Source organism: Hirundo rustica, chromosome 1, assembly GCF_015227805.2.
Source record: "Hirundo rustica isolate bHirRus1 chromosome 1, bHirRus1.pri.v3, whole genome shotgun sequence".
NCBI classification, from domain to species: Eukaryota; Metazoa; Chordata; class Aves; order Passeriformes; family Hirundinidae; genus Hirundo; species Hirundo rustica.
Window position 1 is genome coordinate 24,528,435 of NC_053450.1, and position 21,797 is coordinate 24,550,231.

Genomic DNA, 21,797 nt, shown 5'->3' on the forward strand with positions numbered 1-21,797 from the left:
AATTACTGCATCTTGGCAGACAGCATTTTATTTATTTTCAATTCTGAAAAGAGCAGATAAGACACTGAGTCAAAAGTTAAGGCATTCAGGATCACATTTCTTCCATTCTTATGGTGCCTGACTTCTTGCAGGTCTCCTCACTCAGATATTTTCTTCCTTTCACTTCCCAAGTGCAGTTGTGACTTATTTGTAGGATATCCCCCTCAGCTCTTTAAGGTCTTCTGCCCCTAGGTGAACAACATGAATCCCATACTTGTACTAAATCCATAAATGGAGTCTGTTCCTCTCAAGTTCTAGCTCCAGTCCAGGCTTGCTTTGGTTCAGACCTGGGAAGCTTTTTCTTTAGTAAGCTGTGACCAGTGGTGAATTAACGTGAACTTGGCAGCAAAGTCTCAAGTTAACATTTAAAAGGGGTTTCTGCTCAACAAAACAGGTGTCACAGAGAAGTGACCTAGCTTCTCCTGAGCTGTACTCTCTCTGGTGCTCTGTCTCTGGTTCATCGTGCAACTTCGTTGGTCTTTGTTTACTGCAAGGCTTTGTTTGTTTTTCATAAAATCAGATACATGCTTTAATACTGTTCAAATAGTGGCATCCTATTGTGTGTGAGAGCAGAAAACTGAAGCTGATAGAAATAGATATGATGTGATATTTGTGGTGAAAGTCCAGTACTATATTTCATATGGCCTCATCGGCTCAGGTTTTCCATGCCACCTCCTATGCCACCCTGTTACTGTTGGGGAAAAAGAAGGTGTGGGTGGCAGATTGTGTCATTCCCTTCCTAGACTAGTTGTCACCATCACCCTTTTAAGCAAAGCCCCAGAGCAGAAAGGTTGGAGATGTTGGGGATCTCTGTGGCTCCTTGGAGGGCACTTGCGGAGGAGCGTTAGACATGGGAGAAGGGATGACTCCAGATTCCTGCGCTGCCACAGTCCCACTTTGTCATGGCCCAGTCACCTAATAAGGTTGGATTTGTCAGGTAGTGTGGTGCCAGCAACAGCAGAGAGACATCCTCCTCTCCTGAAACACCAGAGACTCTTTATCCAGAGGGTTTAATAGTGTTGCTGCAGTACTTGATGATATGGTGCTTATTCAAGCAACCATTTTTGGGAATGAGTTATTAATGTTGTCTGGCAGTAGCATGATGCACACCAGAGTAATTCGGAATAAATTTTAAATTACTGATGTTGAAGATGTTTTTCAGGCTGTGGTTGGTTTGGCCCTGCTTAATGCCAGGGATGTGGTCTGGAAGAATTTCTTGATAGTTCAGATGGGTTAAGGCTGCTGAACAGATTTTCTTCAGTGAGGAAAGAAAGAAGGTGGCATCCTTTTGACCAGGATCTTTTTGATGCTGGTGCTAGAATTATATACATGTATGTGGAATTTTTTGCTAAAAACATAACATAATCTGATTTCTCCTGTGATTTTAGTTGCTCCTGTTCTGTTCAAGGTCAAAAGACACTAATTAATATAAGACAATGGGAGAAATTTCTGGCTCTGTAGTTGCAGAGATAAGAAGAGCATAGAAGATACTCTGTGGAACATCTGTTACATGGATATGCTTGATTGTGGGCAACTGAATAGGATGACCTGGTCAGTCTATGTATTTTCCTTCATTGTCTCTAAGTGCTCTCAGTAGAGATCCATCAGTAGTATTTTCCTACCTCCCTGCCTAAGCACAGGCCAGCGTTTTTTGGAGCTAAACTCTGGTAATTATAAAGCTGACGTCACAGTAACAAGCACGCAGATGTAACATATAATATTCATAAATTATTGAATGCAGCTTCCTTATCCTTCACAGTAGCTCTCCAGGATAGGGACAGTTTCATGTAAGGATCCCCAGTCCCAACAAGATCAGCCACAACCAATGTGTTTTGTCAAATCAGTTCAATTTTCTTCTCTGATAGAGTAGCATACTTACCATTAATGGGGAAGAGGAAGAGGTGCCATTTACCTTGACCTTGTCAATGTATTCTGGTAAACAAACTAGAGATATATGAATATGAACCTACTGCAAGATGGGTACCAAACTGATATGGAAGCTATTTTCAGTAGTTACTAGTAGATCCACAATGGCCTGGACCCAGTATTTGAATAGCCAATGGGATGATGAATTTAGTCTACAAGTTCAAACTAAATTTGAGAAATCAGTGAAATGGCTTGGAAAAGTAGAATATAATGCAACAGAAAAAGGGCAAGTTTCTTAACTGTGGCATAAATACTCAACCTGCAAACTGAGTAAGCATAAGAAATGCTTATGCAATAATCTTGGAGAAAGGGTTTGTAACAGTGAGTAGAATCACAGGCAGACTGTGAATGTGTAAGAAGAGTATGTACATAAAAGATACCAATGAGATCCCGTTCCACTTTTGGGAGGTTGTATCACATTTCCTCTATTTGCAGCCAACTATTAATAAAATCAGTGTAAGCCAAATTGCAGCTGGGTGCAGCCTGAACCAGAGGCAGAAAGAAAGACTCGTGTTCTGTGTGTCTCTCTTACTCACACCCTATGCTGCCTTTTTCACACCTCTTATCACCAAAGAAATAATACAATTGTTTCTGTTGCCCAAAAATCATCTCATCAAATGTTGGATAGAAATATAGGTTTTAATAGTGAATACTTCAGAGAATCATGGAATGATTTGTGTTGGAAGGGATCTCATCTTGTTCCAAGCCCTGCCATGGGCAGAGACATCTCTCACGAGATGAGGTTACTCAGTGCTCTATCCAGTCTGATCTTAAAGACTTACAGGGATGGGGTATCCACAGCTTCTCTGGGCAACCTCTTCCAGTGCCACACCAACCTCACAGTAGAGAATTTTTTTCCTGATATCTAATCTAAACCTACTCTCTTCCAGTTTGACACTACTCTCCCTTTACCTGTAACTACATGCTCTTTTAAATCGTCTCTACAGTAGTAGTTTTGGTTTGCTTTTTCCATTTTCAGAATTTATACTAAAATATGGTTGTTTATATGAAGGTATAACTGTGAGCAGTTGTTCCATAGCAAAGTGGTACATGTACTCAAAACAACATATCCAAAGTAATGTATGTATATATTATGTAGGCAGAAAAGAAGTGAAATACCCACCCAGTGAACTGTTTCAAATTAATTGTGTTAATTTATTTTTAAGAAAGGTATTTAATGTTTTCATAGTTGTCTGTTTTAGTAGGAAACAAGCTTGTTGGAAAAATTAATTGAAAAGCTGCCATTGTGTGTGGAAGTTACTTTTACACGGAGCCAGTACTTTTTATTGGCTATAGCCATGCACGTGTTGGACTTTAGCACAGGATTGCAGCACTGAAAGGCATGAAAAAGGACTGCCTATCAAACAGTAGTAGTACACATCAATATTGTTAGTGCTTCTTCAGACCTTTCATTATAGTCTTGCAGTTAATTGACTATTACAATTCTACGGGTATTGAAAACAAATTACCTGAATAATTAGCTGATTTAAGGTATTGTCTTCAATTGTTGTTCTGTACATTATTGATAATTGGTTTCCTAAATTTATTTTCTTAAATGCTTATATAGATTTTTAAAATATTCCTTAAGTATCAGAAAAGATGCTAATTTAAATACTTAATCACTTGTTATAATCAAAGTATGTCTAATACAAATTTTAAATGTGAACCTTTTTTTTTTAATGAAGTGCTACTTTTCATGGCAACTCACAGAAAAATTGAGGGATTTTCTACTTCCAGTCAGAATATTATATTTAACAAATATTACCAGACTTCTGGTTTGGAATCAGGGAAAGATAGCAATAATGAAATGGGTATATTTTGGTGTACTTGAGAATGCATTATATTTTGGGGGTTTTAAATCTTGCATGCAGCATAAAATGAAGTTATTCATTTTAATGCATCCTTCTTGTTGGCTTAAAGCTGAAATATAGTTGCTTGAAAATTAATTTACCTCTCATGAATGACTAGTTGGATTATCTTTGTAGCATTAAATGTCAGCCCTGAGCTCAGAGCACATTGTGTCTACAGTAAAAAGTTGTCCCTGAGCACTTAATGTTGTGTTAAATGATGATGTGTCCTTTGCAAATGTATTATTAGTGTCAAGCTGTTCCGTCTCTCAAGATTGAAAAATGGTCACTGATTTGAGCTGCCATTAAACCTGAATAAAATAGAGAGGCTGTGGGGGGTTTTCATGCCTTTTCTGAGTACAGACACACACTTGTATAGGTATAAGATGTAAAAAAATATTTCTGTAAACCTAAGACTCCAAAAACTTCTTTTGGAATCACAGCAATTAAAAATAAGAAAATCTCACTTCTGCTTCTCATGAAAAGAATGGTCATTGAATTTATCTGTGTGACAATAATAACACAAAATACAGTAATAAATACTTGAGAGCATGATCATGTTTCCATAGATGTGAACTAGGGCTCTGTTGCCAATTCTCAGACATAGGTTATAAAACTGTTACTGCTGTGTGGTTTGTCAACTGATTCCATTCCTATGGAATTTTGTTTTTCTGAGGTTCCTCAACATTCTAAATAAATAGTTATTTTCAGAATGAAGCAGGCATGCTGAAGATTCATTCTGTGAGAGCAGACTTTCACAGTTTCACTGAGTTGAAGTTCTGATATTCAGTGAATATATGACTGGTTTAAAATCTCTCAAAGATCATAAAATTAAATACTTGTTCATGCACTTTGGGAGGCAGGCTTGTAGGTACTTCTGTGCTTTTCGATGGTGTTACAAAGCACTTAAAAAACTCTTCTTTTTCCAAGCCAGACACCTAACTTGTTGGCATTTAGAAAGGTACTTAAAGAAAAGTTGTACTACTGTGTAAGAGATGATAGAGCTCAGTTTTGGAACCCCAAGGCATGTAAAAAAATAAAGGCTTGTCTTTCCTCCTACTAAAACTACTCTAAAGTTTGGGAATTGGTGGTAGTGCAAACTGATTTGACCCTTTTAATCCACTGACTTGCTGTTTACAGACCCTACTGAATTCCTTTGGCGCACTTCAGTTCCATTGCAATGGTGACATTAAGCTACTTTAGCCAGTGCGATTTTATGACTAAATTCTCTCTCAGCTGTCAGCCATTTAGCTAGTTCCATGGAAGTGGTTCCCTGATAGTTGAAAAAGGCAAGTGGCATGCACTAGAAACATGGAGAACATGGACATACTAGAGTGAGTCCAGTGAAGAGTCAGGATGTCTGTCTGGAGCACAGAATGTACAAGAGGCTGAGAGAGCTGTCTTTTCAGCTTTAAGAAGAGAAAGCTCAGCTGAGATGTTACTTATGTCTACAAATACTTAGGCAGGGTGAAGCCTAACTTTTCTCAAAGATGCACAATGGCAAAATAAAAGGCAAGTTAGAACATGAAAATTCTCGGCAGGTGGGTGAAAAACATTTTTACCAGAGGCATGGCCAAATGTTGGGAAGAGTTTCTTAGGGCAGTTGTGGAATCTCTACCTTTGGAAATCCTAAAAACTCAACTGGATAAGCTCAGCTAGACTTGCTCCCAGAGTCACTGGAGCTGACTTTCAGGTTGAATACAGTTTAAAAATTGTCTATTCTGAGCAGAAGGATGGGTCATATGACCCCCAAGAATGTCTTCTAACCTAACCTATCCCCTGAGTCTGTAGCTTAAAGCAGGACCATAGTTGGTACATGGGAGCAGTCCTGAAGAAGCAGTGTGCTAATTAAGGTACAGAGTGCAGTGGCTCTGTAGCACAGGCATAACTAACTGGCTTGGGAACCACCATGTCATAGCTGAACAGGGACGGAATTCAGGCTGTGGTTTTCAATGCAATTTACAGTCCCTTTGTGGCTCTCTCGTGATTTTCTCTCTATAGTACTAGTAATACCCAAGATAATTACTTCAAAGTAATGTCTGTAAATATCTTGAATCAAGATAAAGTCATGTAGGAACTGGTTCTTCTCCATTTGACCCTTAGACCTATTTCCTTGGTTCATATTTAATCTGTTTAAACTTAAGACTTGAAGCCAACCCATCTGACTTGGGTTCCAAACATCTCTAGTTGTTCTTGACAGTAAAACAGGCAGCAGCAGGACGCTCTTTAGGCTATGCTAGGCTGCTATCACTCACTCTTTGGAGAATTCTCTATGGGAAGTAAAGAGAGACCCAAACTAGCAATCACCTAAAACTGAAATCAAGTGTAATGGGTGTGACTGTCTGTGTCTTGCATATAAGGAGGTTGTGGAGGATGGCATGACTGAACTTTCCTCTATCTTGAGCCATTGTCCCTGCTAATGAGATGTAATTCTTCCTTACCCCTGTTACTGCAGGGAAAAGGACAGGATGCTTGAAGTCAGACTGTGGAAACCCTGAAAAGACCAGAAGTCCATTTTCTTGTTCTGTTTGTTATGTGGGGTTTTGTGGAGGGTTCCTGGAACCTTCACTAATTCCTAATAATAATAATAATAGTAATAATAATAATAAACCAATTTATTCCAGCTTAACTAGGTGTGTGATTTCACACTTGCAGTTCATCAGTAAGTCTTGCCACAATCTGTCTCTAGTTTCTAATTAGATATGTATATATTTTAGTATGGTTTTCAGTATCAGTTACAGTAAGGTACTTTGATTAAACTACTACTGGTAATTAAAATTTACCCTCTAGTTTTATTTTTATTGATCCTTAAGCAGTATTTTAACATATGAAATGGATTGTTTATGTAGGTAAAATATCTTACTAATGTTTTGAGTATGATTGTAATACCAGCACAGAAACATTCAGGACAGCAGTTTGTTGGTTGTTGCGAATTGTCGTGAAAGTGTTGAAAGGAATTTTAAATCTGTAGCATTGATTAAAAAATTTAACTGTCTGTCAGGTTTTTTTTTAGCTGTAAATAACTAATCTTCAAATTATTTGAGTAATTAAATTTAGATTGCACATTTCTCATTTCAAATATTTTGACTCTTATCTATTTGGTTTTCCATTGTGGCTTAATTGGTGTGGTCTATATAAACGGACAATAAATTTATATACCTTTGTTATAAAGATCAGTCAGTGAATAGAACTTGGTATTCATCCCAGACAGAATTATGATTGAATGTATTTGCAAGATTAAAGCACTGAATTTACTTCTCTCTAATTAAAGGCAATTAAAGATTTGCAGACACAAATAAAAGACAATGAATTGAGGAATAAGTGTAGAAGCAAGTCCATTTGCAGGTGAAAAGAAGTGCCTTTGAAGCAGAACCAGCTGTATTTTCATTGAAAGAATAACAGTTTAGGAAGCTTTTCTGCATGTGCTTGCTTGATAGCATAATGTACTCATAAGCAGCTTACACAGTACAGTATTCAGAAAATAGCAGTGCATTAATTTTTAAAGTAGCAAATGCAGGCGAAGAGCAATGCTGCCACATGATGATAATGAAGGTGGATATTGTAAAGTCTGCTGAGAGAAAAGAAAGCAGGGAGCTCCTGAAATGTGAACATTTATAAAACAATAACTAGATATTCATATGATAATAAGCTTGGACAGCAGCATCAACAAAGACCAAAGATGCAGTCCTGTTTCTGCTTAAGCCTGATGAATTGAAAAGCAGAGAGGCAGTCTTTAGTGTGTTATTCAATTCCAGTAATGAGCTATTGTTAGAATGAAAGGGTAAGTATCTAGAAGGGTTGGAAATACAATTTTCTTGTGAAGTTATTCTGTAGATTTTTTCAGGTTGTGTCTTAAGCAGAAGCATCTTTAAACACAAACCTAAATGTAGTCAGTTTTCTGAAATACAGTGCTCAACATGCTGCATTCTCAGTTACATGTATAATGGAGCTTGGTATGTATGCAGAAGTACAGTGTTCTGCATACTACCTGGCAGTGTCACAGTATTTCTGTACACCAAAAAAAATTAACCCAGAACTCAAATGAACTTGTCTAGCTTATACGTATTATTTATTTATTTTGCATTTATCATCATGTCATTGGAGGTTTAATTAAAAAGAATATTGAATATGTAAGATCAGGTCATCTCTAATATGTTATTGAAATTATTGAACAGAAGATGTATGGGATCTCAATTTCCCTTGTAAGCAGAGTTAAATAATAAAATAATTAAAAAAAAACAAAAAACAAAAAACCCTCCCCAAACCCCCCCCCCAAAAAAACCAAACCAAACCAAAACAAAACAAAAACACCAAAAACACCAACTTGCAAAAATCCATGTATTTTTATTCCTAGTTACATGAAGAGAAACAAACTCACTTTGCATATTGTATGAATCTCTAATATCCCCTCTGAAGGAGACACTCTTTGGTATTTTTCACAATATAGCTGTTTTAGTAGCTAAAAAGCTCCCTTATCTTCACTGTGTTGTAATCCTACAGCTAGTAAAATAGTCTTCATTTCTACATGGGGAAAGTTTTCCAAACAGGATCTATAAACATGGCACAGCTCAGTTCAGGTGCTACTGAGGTGACTTTGCCACCAAAGGAGTGGAAAAGAAGGATGGAAGGAAGTGACAAGGTGCAGGGTAAGCTCTGTAGAGTTTCTGAAAGGAAAAGGCTACATCAGGCACTGAATGGGAAGGTGGATGATCTTTGGAGGGACTGTCAGGAAGCAGGACAAGTAGAGAGTTGTAGTCAGGAAAAATAGTTGCCTTATCATGGGGTGCTTCTTTGGCCTTAAAAATGCAAAGGAAGTGATGGACCTGAAAAAGGAACAAAGAGGCACATTTGTTTAAAAATAAATAAATAAATAAGGGTAGTTATTAAAAAAGTTAAGGGAAGCTGAAACTAGAGTTTAGAGTTTGGGAGATGACAAATTGGTAACAATAATGACTAGTCAAAGAGGTAAAGATTTTGTTTAAGTAATAAGAAAAGTAAGATTTGGTCTGGAAATCTTCCAGTTTATCTTTTTGGCTTCTTCTTGCCTTCATATATTCCATCAGAAAAACTTGGTGTCTCAGATAGGCATTGGATAAAGCAGACAAATGGGGCTTTGTCTGATGAATCTGTCTCAACTGGCTGTGGTGATCACTTTCTGAGAAAAAGAAATATCTTAAACTGATGACTCTGACAGATAAATGTACAAATCATCTTGCAGGGTAAGCGAGATAAAACTAGAAGATACTGAGAGTGTGAATATACTTATCCCAACTGGTTGAATTTGCAAGCCCAAAAGAAGGGAGGTTGTAGGGAGCCTGTATTACTTTTTTCTGCTTGTTTTCCAGGTGGTAATGATCAGTATTCACATGGCAGGAGCTTTGCATTTCATTGTTCTTTATAGTCCTGTAGAGCAGATGTCTTTCCCAAGGCCTCAGAAAGTTCACATGTGTTAAGAGTCTTTTAGTATGATTGCTGAATCTGGTTTTCATTACAAAGAAGTCCACAGATGCCCTTTTTAAACTTCTGCACTTGGTGGACTCAGACTGTTTCCCTACTGTATTTTTTTCCTTTGGTTATTACTTTAGCAAGGAGAGTAGTAAATTAATGGCAGGTACATGGATTTGGAGAACTACCAGCTCTAGAATCATGACTAAAATAGTCTGTTTGTTATAGGAGGGTTAGTTGTTCATATCAGACTTAATATAAATCTGGAAGTATTCTCTAGATAAGTAGAATCCAGTGTTAGCTATAGCAATGATACTGGAATAAAGAGTAGCAGGGTGCCAGAAACCAAGGGAAAGAGCACCAATAAGCTTTCTCATTTGGATAAACATGGTCTGCCCATAAATGTATTTCACAGATTGGGTCTTCTATGTAATATTTGCCCCTGCTCCCGTCACCTTCACACCTGAGCTGTGGAGATGAGGGAGAATGGGCAATGGGAGGAAAAGGAGGTGTTTTACTTGGTGACTTGTGTCCCTTTCCTAATGCACTTTACCAAGCTTTCTAGTTTTCATTATCTAATGCTGTTGCATCACTGGAAGAGAAATACCTGACTGTCTTTGTTTTATTTACCACTGATGGAAGAGCAGCAAACCTGAATTATGAGAACTGAGATTGAATTTAGTGCTTGTCAGTTACAAAGTTCCAAATTAAGATATTTTTCATGCTTTAAACATTTCAGATTGATAAATTTCTATAGTTTGTTCACAAGTAAGTAAGAACAGCTGCATCACTTATGAAAGTTGTCTTCCAGCAAACAAACAAAAAAATTTCAAACCTGGGGTGTGTCTATGCCAAATTTCAGCCTGGAGTGTACTTTTATGAGTAATAAACTCCTGCCATTTGTAATGGAAATTCTGAAAGATTTTTTTTAACGATTTCATGGCAAAAGTATGAGTGTGGGACTTTAGGGAGAAGAAGCACATTCTCTCTCTGGCTGGCTTCATCTCATGACTTAGCCATTTTTATGGTTTCTGCAAGTCTTTCCCCAGCTGTTCTAAAAAATTACTGTACTCCTGATGCATCCTATTAGCAGATATTACTGACTTTTGAAAAATAATGCTGCAGTGGTCTTGTCCTGCTAATAAGATGCATTGACTGGATGAATATATTGGAGCATCTGACATAAACGTTCTTTCTGTCATCCTTTCTTCACTCTGTCTTCTGAGTTTCCTTGGATATATGCTACCTTTTTTATTATTGTTCCTAATATATATAGTTTCAGTTATTTTTCCATTTTTTACTAGTTTTTTAAAGTTATTTCTGGTCTTTTATTAATAATATCTGACCAAAGAATAGTATGGAGACCTTCACAATATATAATCCATAGGATTGAGGAGAGATTATATAATGAAAGCAAATTTGTAGTGCGAGTTCAGCATTCACAGTATGCTACACAGACAATCTCTCTATTGAGTATGAGTGGGGTGATACAAGGAGTAGACAGTCAGAAGTGTGTTTCCATGAATCCAGTGTGATTCCATGAATCACTGGAAGAAGATATTCATGTTTCAAAATTTCATCACTACACTATAATATCCCAGTTTTCAAGGTAGCCATAAGATGAGAAGTTTGCATTGTTGATTATGAATGTAAAATCACATCTGCTTGGACAAATGGGATTTTTGTATACAAAACCACTGAACAGAGTTTTAGAGGAAAGGTTAAACTCTTTGACTGTAACAGTAATGAAAGCTAATGTACAGATAGATAAACTTAGTGATTTGAAAAAACCAGACACTCTGATTTAAGTATTATAGTTTAGCATTGGAATTAGGCATAAAGAACAAAAAATACATTTACGCATTAGGAGGGAAAAAATGAAAAGGACTTTTTAAAAATGCCAGAGCAGTTATACTGAGGCTCTGTCCCTCTGAGGAGTTTCTTCACAGATTCTTCTTTTTCTTGTCCTTTTGTGACTGTATCTGTACCTTGACTACTGTTAACTTAAAGAAGCTATGGTTAATAACAATATGGTTAATAACTAACAGGCCTTTCAGACAGCAGAAATATCCCTGAGAGATATCAAGTGGTTTATGTTTTGTTATTGAGATAAATGATTTATACCATTTTTAGCATTTCTGAATACTTATGTGTCCTCCTCTGAACTCAGTTTATATGGACTTATAGTAATCAAGCCCTGGGCTGCACTCTTTGTCTGCAAGACATAGTCCCTGTAACTTGTAGAAAGTTGGTCTAGAAGATTTTGTGTAATGTGTTTCTGTAAGCAGATGGTGTCAAGCAATGGTTTTATTAGCATTTACTTAGACTGATCTCCATATCTCTGAGTTCTGATACCTGCAAATAACATTCCAGTTCAGAATTATGAACCTTTACATTCACCAGAATGTCTTGTATTGCACATTTATATGTGCATTAGAGATGACTAACCAAGTAATTTTAATGAAAATTTTTGTTTTGATTTCAGTGAGAGGGAAGAACATAATCTACCTTTGATCTACTTATTTGCTGGCTGATTCCTATGGAGCAATTTATTAAATGTCGTTCTAGTGGATATCTATCCATACGTGTATTTTAATGTCACTCTGGAGTAACAGGTTCTACACTGATTTGTTGGATCTTGTTTCTGTCACTGTCTGTGTTAAGCGTGGTTATTCCAGAGATTCAATCCCTGTGTTACAGACTAGCTGTTGTTTAAAATGCTGGACTGTGGGGTGTTTTGAATATGTTAAATCTGACTTTTCAACTGAAATAAATCCTCACGTTCTTTATATTATTTTTGCTCTAGGGAAACAAGATTATAAGAAAACCAGGCCTATGTTAAGAGCTACAAGATTAAAAGCAGAAGCCAAGAAAACTGCACTAGGCGTAAAGGTAGAGACCTCTTTGATAGCTCAAACTACCTTTGTTTCTTTTCCCCATAGATATACTGTGTGAATATTGATTTCTGAGAGAGATTGTTTATGACACTTCAAAATCTAAGTAGTAACTAAAATATTTATGATTAACTTCTTTTACTTAACCCTAAAATTACTTGAATATTTGAAGTGCTGAAAGATTTTACGTAGTCTGTGAACTTGTTATGATGCATGCTTACTTTAGGGTTTAAAGTGCTGTTGGCTTAGAAAATTGATGGTTTTAGGGAGCCTGTCTACACACAGAACAATTTTTTTAACTATTCCATATAGTTAGACAAATTGCAATAAACATCTCCCATGTTCCTCTTCTCATCCTATTCCAGTAGTAATTTAAAGACTGAGTTTGTTAAGTATTGCTAATTCTCAGCATTATTGTCTCAGTCTGCATCCTTGTGTACTGCCTCTGACCTGGAAAAAGAAGGCTTAACTAACAACAAAACATATGAAAATGTTCCTTTTCAGGCAGGTATGACGTATAACAATTACTTTTGATCACAGCTGTGAATATGAGCAAGGAGGACAATTAGAAATAATTCCTGGTATCTACTACCCAGTGTGTCATCAAAATGGGATCTACCTGAACACACATTATTTATGTTGCTTACAGTATTTTTTCCTCAGACTTATTTTTTTAATCTAACTGATACACAAGCAAGAGTAAAACCTGAGGAAAGTTAAAAAGTGCATCCATTGCTTGGGTATTCTAGTAAAAGAAACTTCAGAAATATTAAAAGGAGAACATTTTCTTGTTTCTGGCAGATGAGAAATCAATTTTTTCAAGTTATAGCTTATAGCAAATGCCAAGGTATTACTACCAAGCTGTAACAGCTGTTAGGCTGCTAGATGATGTATTTGGTTGTCTTCCAGAATTTGCTATTATAATCACGAAACAGTGCTTTCTTTTTGCTCCTGATTGCTGATCTCGATCAAGCATTACCATGCGATGCAGTATGTTTTCACAACATAATCTCCTCAGTTAGTGCTGTGTGTCAGGTTTTAATGAGAAAAAGTAGATTGCCTTTTTTGTTTAAAGGATAGATTATTAACCTTTTGAGTTCCTTTTCCTTCCTTTCTTATTACATTTCCCTTTTTCTTTTCATTTTTCTTTCAATTATGTGACCTTTTTAAAGTGATGTTCTACTTGGAGACTTCGTGTACAGCCTAATTCTTTTAAAATGTACATGTGTTTTGCATGTCTTTCACAAGTGAGAAGAGTATGAGATTTGGTCCTTCAAAACCTGTTTCATTTCCTTATTTTCTTAAGTATCTCTTTCCTAAAAATGTGAATGAATGTGAAATCATATGCATAATCATATATGCAATGAGGGATTGAGTATTAGTGAATAAAGGACTTTCGCCATCAAGATGCGCATGTGCTCTCCAGGTCCTGAGTGGGTGTCTTTCTGGGACTGGGTGATGTCTGAGGTTTTGTGCTTCTGCCTTAAAAAACCAATTCTTTAAAGTATTTCCTTTTGGCTGTAATACTTTTTTGTGCTTCTGGACCTTAAACAAAACAAACAAACAAACAAACAAACAAACAAACAACAACAAAAAAAAAACCTGGCCCATCCCCAAATAGATCACAGTAATTTGTTTTGGTTTCAAATTGCTGAGAAAAGCTGACAGCGCTGAAGCAAAAAGGAAGGTAAGTTCGGCACCTTTCCCTTCAGGGATTTGCTTGTAGGGGAAGGAAAGCTGGGCTTTTGATTACATCCTTCTCACTGAGCCTGCTTAATGCCAACAACCTCAGGCCTGCTAAACTTCTACTAAAACACTGGCAATTTCTGTAAACTCTGCACTTCTGCTGACAGACCCTGCAGTACTCAGCATGGAAGTGAGGTTTATTTAATGTCTTGGAATAAAGGTCCACCTCTTCCGACCTCACAGTGACAGCTCTTCACCCTGCTCAATCCCTCCAGCAGCAGAACTTCACTGTGGGCAGTAGATGCTCCTTCCTTACCCCTAGAGAGCCTGCTTAGTTGTGAAGCTCCATGGCCTATACCCCTCTCTCAAGCACGGCTTGTTTTGCTCAGTCCAGTGTTAAGATCCTCCAGCTGTCCAAGTGCCATCTTTTTACAGCCATCCTCCACACCTATCATAAATACTCCTATGTTGTTTTCTGGATAATTTTTGAGATCATTCTTGACAACTTATATTTGGTATGACATCAACTGGCAGGACAGAAGAGAGCACAATTTGTTCTTCAGATCCCTTGACCAATTGTCCCAAGGCCCTGAAGTCCTGCTTGATCATCCTTAGTCTTGTTGGGACTTCGTATGTGTCCACCTGGAAAACCAGTGGAAAAATAATCAGTGGGCCATGCCAAGCTGGGAAGTTCCTTGGTGATTTACCCTAGGCTCACACACCTCCCTATGGGCTGGGTCCACTTGGCATATTGGGCCCTCCAATCCTCTCAAAAGGGAGTCACCAATGACTACCACCCTTCTTTTGTTCTTAATTGTGGAGGTTCTGATGTGGAGGGTAGGTTGCCCTGCCCTAGGAAACCCCTTCAACCTGGATGGATCTTCATCCACATTCTCATCTCCCTGGTCCTCAGATTCCAGGGCCTCACATCTGTTAAGGGCACCTGGAGAGGTGAGGTAGGTCAGAAGGAAATTCACCTGCCACTGCAAGCAGAAACCCATTTCCACTCCCCACTGTCTCTTAAGAGCTCCTTCTTTTCCCTGGGATGAGTAATGGTAATAAGCAACATTATTCACTTTCCAAAGGTGGGGATTTTAGTCTTTTATTATGTAGGCCTCAATTCTGTGGTGTAGCAGTTGATTAACTTCAATCTGTGTTGTGAGGGAAAAAAAGTGATGTAACTACAGTGCAATGTGGTAAGTAGGCGCTTTAAATAGAAATATCCAAAGTTCTTGTAAATCTTTGAGAAGAAACCAGGCACACACATGTATTTGGAATGTATTTTATTTTATATACGCATCTATTCAGTACATGATGCAGCATTTCAAAATAAACTGACCTTTTATTATAAAAGACTAAGTTGAAGCTAATAAAAATATTGTAGAGGAAGGATAAATGTGAAAGTTTAAACTCTGTGGGAAAGGGGAGTATGTTTGTAGTTCTGTGAAATATATACATACAATAAGCAAACACAATAAGCACCATACAGCCACTTTAAACAACAGGCTTTTTTATGTCATTGATAACTCTAGAATTGTTTTGCATTAGTGTCCTGAAGAACTTAAATGCCTGGCTGTAAACTAAGTGTAGTATTTAGGGAAGAAAAAAAGAGGACTGGAAAATAGTGAAGTGATTTTAGTCCTTAATGTCTATGAGGATAATTAAATTCAACTGTTGTGTATTTCACCATGAGAGCTGACAACATTAGCTTAACAAAAGGCCCTATAAATGACATAAAACTTTTGAGAACCAATCCCCTGGAGATTCTTCACATTTCATCGCTGGCATACTAATTAGCTTGTCTTGTCAAACTTTGATTGCCTTGTCATTTTAATGCAAGGTTTAAAGTAACAAAGTTTCTTTCAGTCACTGGCATTTAGTACTTTTTAATTTCCCCAATGAGGGATTTTTATCTGTGTTGATAATGTCAGAGAAGCAGCTGAGCACTAATAACTATCCAAAGTTAGTTCAAGCAGGGTGACCATGCTAGTACTTGGTATGTCATATTTGCTCTTTCAACATGTTTAAAGATTAAATATTGTAGTAGAGCTATTGTACTGGCTCTGTTTGCATATGTGACACTAATGTAGACAGTGCCAAAATACATTGTGTCTCTTCAAAAAACAGGACCCCTGTCTCGAGAAACAACTCCAAGTGAAAGCAGCATGCTGTATGTCTCCTGATGTTAGGATAAGACAAAATTCTTTGTAGCAGTACCAAAAAGGGAGCCTCTGAACTTTCTCTGAGTCATTTTGTTGGTCCCCCACATGGGGCTTGTGCTGGTAGGAGCCCAGCTGCCCATCCTTACCAAGTAGAGCGGGAAGGCCTTTCCAGTGCTAGCTTTGCTCTCAGTGGAGGAGGAAAACATGCCAGCCAGGAGGGTGACAAGCAGAAAATGGTTTGAGAAGTGTGGAAGCTTGGCCCCTGGATAGCTAGAGTTCGGTATGCGGAGACCAAAAGTTATGGGAGTTGTTTGGGAGAGATTTTTTTCACAGGCTGCAAGAACAAATCAGTGGTCTGTGGGACAAATTATGAAGTTTTCTATCTTCTTGAAAGGTAGGCACAAGTCTTAACAGTAGTATTTGCAAAGTACTTGCAAAGATATAATTGACTGCAGAATATCACTCCACAGAGAATTATTAGCAATACAGTACATCGATTCTGCTAAGGAAAAAATGTTTCCTAAATAAAGTGAGAGCTTACTTTCTGTCAGTCTTTTACATATCTGCTTAATCTGTTGTCTCCTCACTATGGAGACTTTTATCACTTCTGGAACAAGGTAGATAGGAATAGATAACAATACATTCCTAGTGTATTTTAGCAAAGGATATCTTCCATTTTCATGCTGTTCATAATTTGCTAAGTTAGTGAACTACATTTGTCAAGATACAGTTTCATAGCTTTGTAGAAATTAAGGCCACAGGAGACTATTAGATCATTTGATATGCACTTCTGTATGTGACAGATCATAAAATTTCATCCAAATACATTCTACAAAGTCCAAGCACTTTGTTATGGCCAAAATACTGGGTCTTCAACTTACATGTCTCACACAATGCAGAGCAGCTTAATGTGCCACCAAAGGATAAAGTGTGATATTCCCAGTTATCCCTGTAGTCAGGCTTTGATCCCTGACCATGAAATGAAAGGGAGGGGGAACAACATGTACAAAGAGAAGAACAAAATCAGACCCTTGCCTGACCTGAATACATAAGTATCATAATCATGGTGGTTTGAGATGTGAAGAAGATGCACCAAGCAAAATCTTAGGAGGATTTTCTGTACCAGCTTGGAGCAGTAGACCATCTTTCTCAAGCCTTCTTAGGCTTAGGACCAGTCTGTAGCACTTCAAAGAATAATCAACAGCAAAACCTCAAATCCTAGAAATGAAATCTGTATAACTGGAGGAAAACGTCAACATCAGAAAACTTTTCATGCTATATCAAAAAATCTGAGCAGTTAAACATAGGGGGCTATTACTTTTAATAAGTAGTATTAATATTAATATTGATAAGTAATATTAATACCCCTGATACTTCAGGGGTTCAGAATGTAGCACTGACCATAGAAGTAATCTGAGTTTTCTTAGGGCCCTGAAGGAGAGGAGCAGCTGGGAGAGCTGAGTTTGCTCACTCTTGGCAGCCAGGTCCTTCTTTTCACACAAGCCCAAGTGGAAGTATTCTCTCCAATTGTTAATAAAAATGTACTTTTTTGAGAGAGATCAGATGATAAAAGACTTGCAGGTATGGAAGTCCATGTTTTCCTGAAGAATAGTCAATCATTCTTGCTCCTAGAAAGTGGCATCTTAGTTCAAGGCTGAACTTATCTAACTGCAGCTGGGCCTTGAAAGTTTCTTGCAAACAGGACAAAAGGACCCCACACTGTAAAGTGCTTTACTTAAATACAGGTGTATATAATTATATGCTGTAACTAAACTACCTCTAATTCTTCTCTATGATAAAGTAAATACCAGTCATCTCCTTGCTGGAGATCCCTCCACCTTTGTACATCCAGAAATCACACTCAGGGAGTAGTTACCCATGAAATCCAAAGACCTTCTTAGAGTTGCAGTTTTTCAAGGCAGAGTACTCCACTTTAGAAGTACTGTCTGCATCTTTGTTACCTGTATATATTATTTTGTATTTAGCTGTTTTAAAATGAATCCTGTTGCTTTATAGGCATATAGCCAGGTGTTTTCAATGACTCCCTAATAGTACCTTGTTCTCATTATTTGAGACAACAGTGTTCTTTCTTCCATCTGAAATTTTCACACTAAAAAATTAGAACCTAAAAAGTCTGGCTAAAAGTTCATAAATGACTTTTGTTGCCTTCTGTTAGCTGTAGAATGTCCTACATTAATGAAGTAAACATTCATTTATAAATATGATTTTGTTGAAACTCTAAAACATGGTAGCAGTGAATATCCACCTCAAGTCTTCAGTTAAAAACTATATCAGATAAAAAGATTGTCAGTCCCTATATATTTATTTTTACAGGTATCCTTGGTCAGCATGATTTTTCTTTCTGTCTCTCTTCAGAAAGAGTTTGGGAGAATTTAGCATTTCAAAGAGAGCAATTTGTGGTACACTTTCACTTAGTTTTAAATGGTAAAAATGTGTGACTCTATTTGAAGGACAATTAAAAAACAAGTAAAAACTCCCTGACGTTTCCTGTAAGTATTATATTTCTCTATATATGTACGATATGATGCTGCCATACAGTGTCAGATTTGTGTTATCATAGCTAACATTTTTTTCTCATCCACTCTCCTGATTAATCTTGTTTAGATTCCAGCTCTGCCACTTGCTCCATCGGGGTGAATTTGAGGACATAATCCAAGTATTTTGGCATGAGAGACATAAAACTGACCAAAAATGATAAGAGAATTAAGCTACATAATTCTGTAATGGTATGCATTTCCTTTATGAAAAGCTGCTGGAAAATTTAACCAAACTGAAATCAGTAGGGTTCTACATAATGTTATTCTACATGTAAGAGAATAAAATAGAAAATTCTGTTCCTTTTTAAAGGCTTCTATGACTTTACTTTTGGATTTGAGAGTAGGAATGTTGTTTCCTAGTGTTCTGTACCATGACATAAAAGAAAAAAAAAAAAAAGGGAAAAAAACCCCTCTGATCATTTTGAGTTTATTTCTATAGGTCTTATTCTCTATTCTTTAATTATTCATGGTGAAATCCTTTGAGTAAATGGATTTTGCTAAGAATGATGGGGATGATCCACAAAGTGCAAGAGAAAGGGAGCTATATATGCCAAGCAGGGAGTATTTTAACATTTCATTTCTATGCATGACTTAAAATACAAATAGCAAAGCCTGAAAAGTAAAAAACAAATTAAAATGACAATATGTATCTGTTGTTGCAAATACAGTACAGTGGTGTAGCATCTCATTTGCTATTTATCTTGCAAAATTTATGTTTATAAAAGTTCATAAACTGGATGCAATTCTTAAGAGACTGCATATCCTTAGCTGAGAGCCAGATGTCCTTTGTAAGGCCATTTATTTTAGGTTTTTGTTACTCTGCCTTTTTCAGTAACTCAAAATTAAGGTCCTTGCATAATTTTCAAACCTGGAGTTTTAGTAAGACTTTTCATTCCCAGGGATAATAAATACTGATCCACCCACCCATTTCCTAATGACTATGCAAAGAAAATAGTATTGTTACCACAGTGCTACTCATTGTGAAACTTAGGCAGAGGAATTAAAGAACTGCTTCTGTCGAGCAGTTACTGAGCAGCCAGAGAATAAAATTCAAGATTTTCCCAATTCCACTTCCTTTGAAACAAATCTTTAATGCAGAGGTTCCTGAACTGTTTACTGCTGCTACCCACAGCATTTCATAAGGGAGACTGGGGAGAAGGGAGGGGAAAGGTAAACCTATTGTAAAGCAGAATGCGTGGGCAGTGTGGCATCCAAACAAGGGAAAAACTTTTTAATACTGGAATGAATTTGCTCTCTGTGTCAAGTGTGAATGGTGCCTGCACTGTACGGTTTTGTTGTCCACTCTCCTGAGCAGATGGAGCCTGCAGTTGTATGTCACTTGTTTATTACATCCTCTTAAGATTAGTAGCTGTGTGGCCAGATGGGTCTGGGAGCACAGCTGTGGATACAAGGAAATAAATGAAACCTGTCTGATGCTGCCATGCCCTTTTGTGAGGTACTGACGTGTTGCTACTGCAACAAAGCAAAAATCACTTTCCTTTAATATATGAATGAATTAGATGTACTTTTTTTTTTAATCAAATCATGAAATCAGGAAGTTGAAGTTCAGAGGATGGTACAATTCTAAGAGGAAAATTTAGTTGAAATCTGTAGCCAACAGCCTCAGCAAATTTGTGGGAGCAATTTTAATGTGGTTAAACAAAGTACATCTCAATCATCCATATAAAATATAAAGCAAAGGTTTCTATAGAGTAAAGAATATGCTCCTATAGAACATACGCCAACTAGGCAGAAGTATTTCAAAATTTATTAGATGGCATATGTTGAATTATTGATCCAACATTCTGATAAACTATATAATGCATTCATGTAAATGCAAATTAAATGCTGTTCTATAGAGGAATGCCAGATTATGGGCTAGACTTTAAAAAATGTAATGCACAGTTTTAACTCCTTTATGTCCATGGATGCAATGCTGGTCACAAAGCCACCACCAACCTAGAGATGCTGGGTAGGATGAATCCCACAGTGCACATGAGAGGTACCATCTGCACCCCTTTCTAGTCTAAGAGGAGAAATGGTCATTTTTGGGAGGAATTCACCGGGCCTCTCTTAGAGGACACAATGAATCTTACACCAAAGATGGACAGATTCTGTCCTTGGACAGTAAATGGTGTCTTGTTGTCTTGGTTCAGTGCAGGCATCTCCTTTCAGTCCCACTGACAGAATAGGTTTGCTGTGACATCTTCTGTACCAATTCAGATCAGTTGTTACAAAATCACTGAACTCTCTTTCTTCTCTCATTTTAAATGTACATTGGGATTGTTCTGATACAACTGTTTTATAGCTTAACATGAAGCTGAGAATTGAAGGGGAAGTTTTGCTTCTTTCCTTAGAGGGAGAGTGGAGTTTGGAGGTACAGACTAACCTTTGGAGCATCTTGAGTGCACAATTATAAAAATTCATCATGATGATCAGGAGTCAAGCAGTAGCTATAGCTACTGAGTCATACTTTTGTTAGCTATAGAGTCATACTTTCTGGGAGCTGGAAGGACATAAGGATTTTTCTCAAATTTATCTTTCATGTTTCACTGTCTGGTAAAATGAGAGTCAACACTAAAGGAAGCGTGCTGTGCCTTACAGAAAAATAAAAACTTAAAAATGTGAAATACAGTGTCTTTGAAAGAAATAAAAAGGAAAGAAATCTAGGAAATAAAATGAATATAATAAATAAATATAAATGCATTTAATATAATTAATATATAATATATAAGAAATATAATAAATATAAAAGAAATAAAAGTTATAAAATAAATATAATAATTATAAAATAAATATAAAGGGGATGATAACGATGTGATTATATTTCACAGAGGCCAGCCTTGAGATGATAGGCAGTCATCTAATGAGTATAATGTGTAGTCTAAAAACATTTTTCTGCTTCTGAAAGCTGCTATAAATCATGTATACATTGGAAGTCTCTTTTTTCTTAATTAAGGAAGATGCAGCACGTTGCAATATTTTATGGGAAGAGAGGCAAGTGCAAGTGCAAATTGTTGTGCTTTTTGCCTTATTGCAGAGCGGAAGAAAGAAAAGTTTCATCCAGTTCTGACGGAGTTTGTAATTCCATATTGTACTTCATGCCAGGAGGTTGGGAGGTAGAGGTAGCAATTTTCATTGACTTCCACCATACTGTGTTTGCTTCATTAAAAAATTACAAATTTGTTGGCAAAAAGCAGTAACATATTGCTAGAAAACATCAAAATTCACAGTGTAAAT

The 21,797-nt window shown here is 37.0% G+C and overlaps 1 protein-coding gene across 2 annotated transcripts in view; it reads left to right on the top strand.

Moving 5' to 3' along the window:
* The window catches only part of TRIQK (triple QxxK/R motif containing), a 60,582-nt gene that overhangs the window by 33,179 nt on the left and 5,606 nt on the right, over positions 1-21,797 (top strand). For both annotated transcript variants that reach the window (XM_040065957.2, XM_040065966.1), the window contains exon 3: positions 12,064-12,149. In XM_040065957.2, coding sequence (XP_039921891.1) covers positions 12,064-12,149 — 86 coding nt within the window. The remainder of the gene's footprint in view (positions 1-12,063; positions 12,150-21,797) is intronic.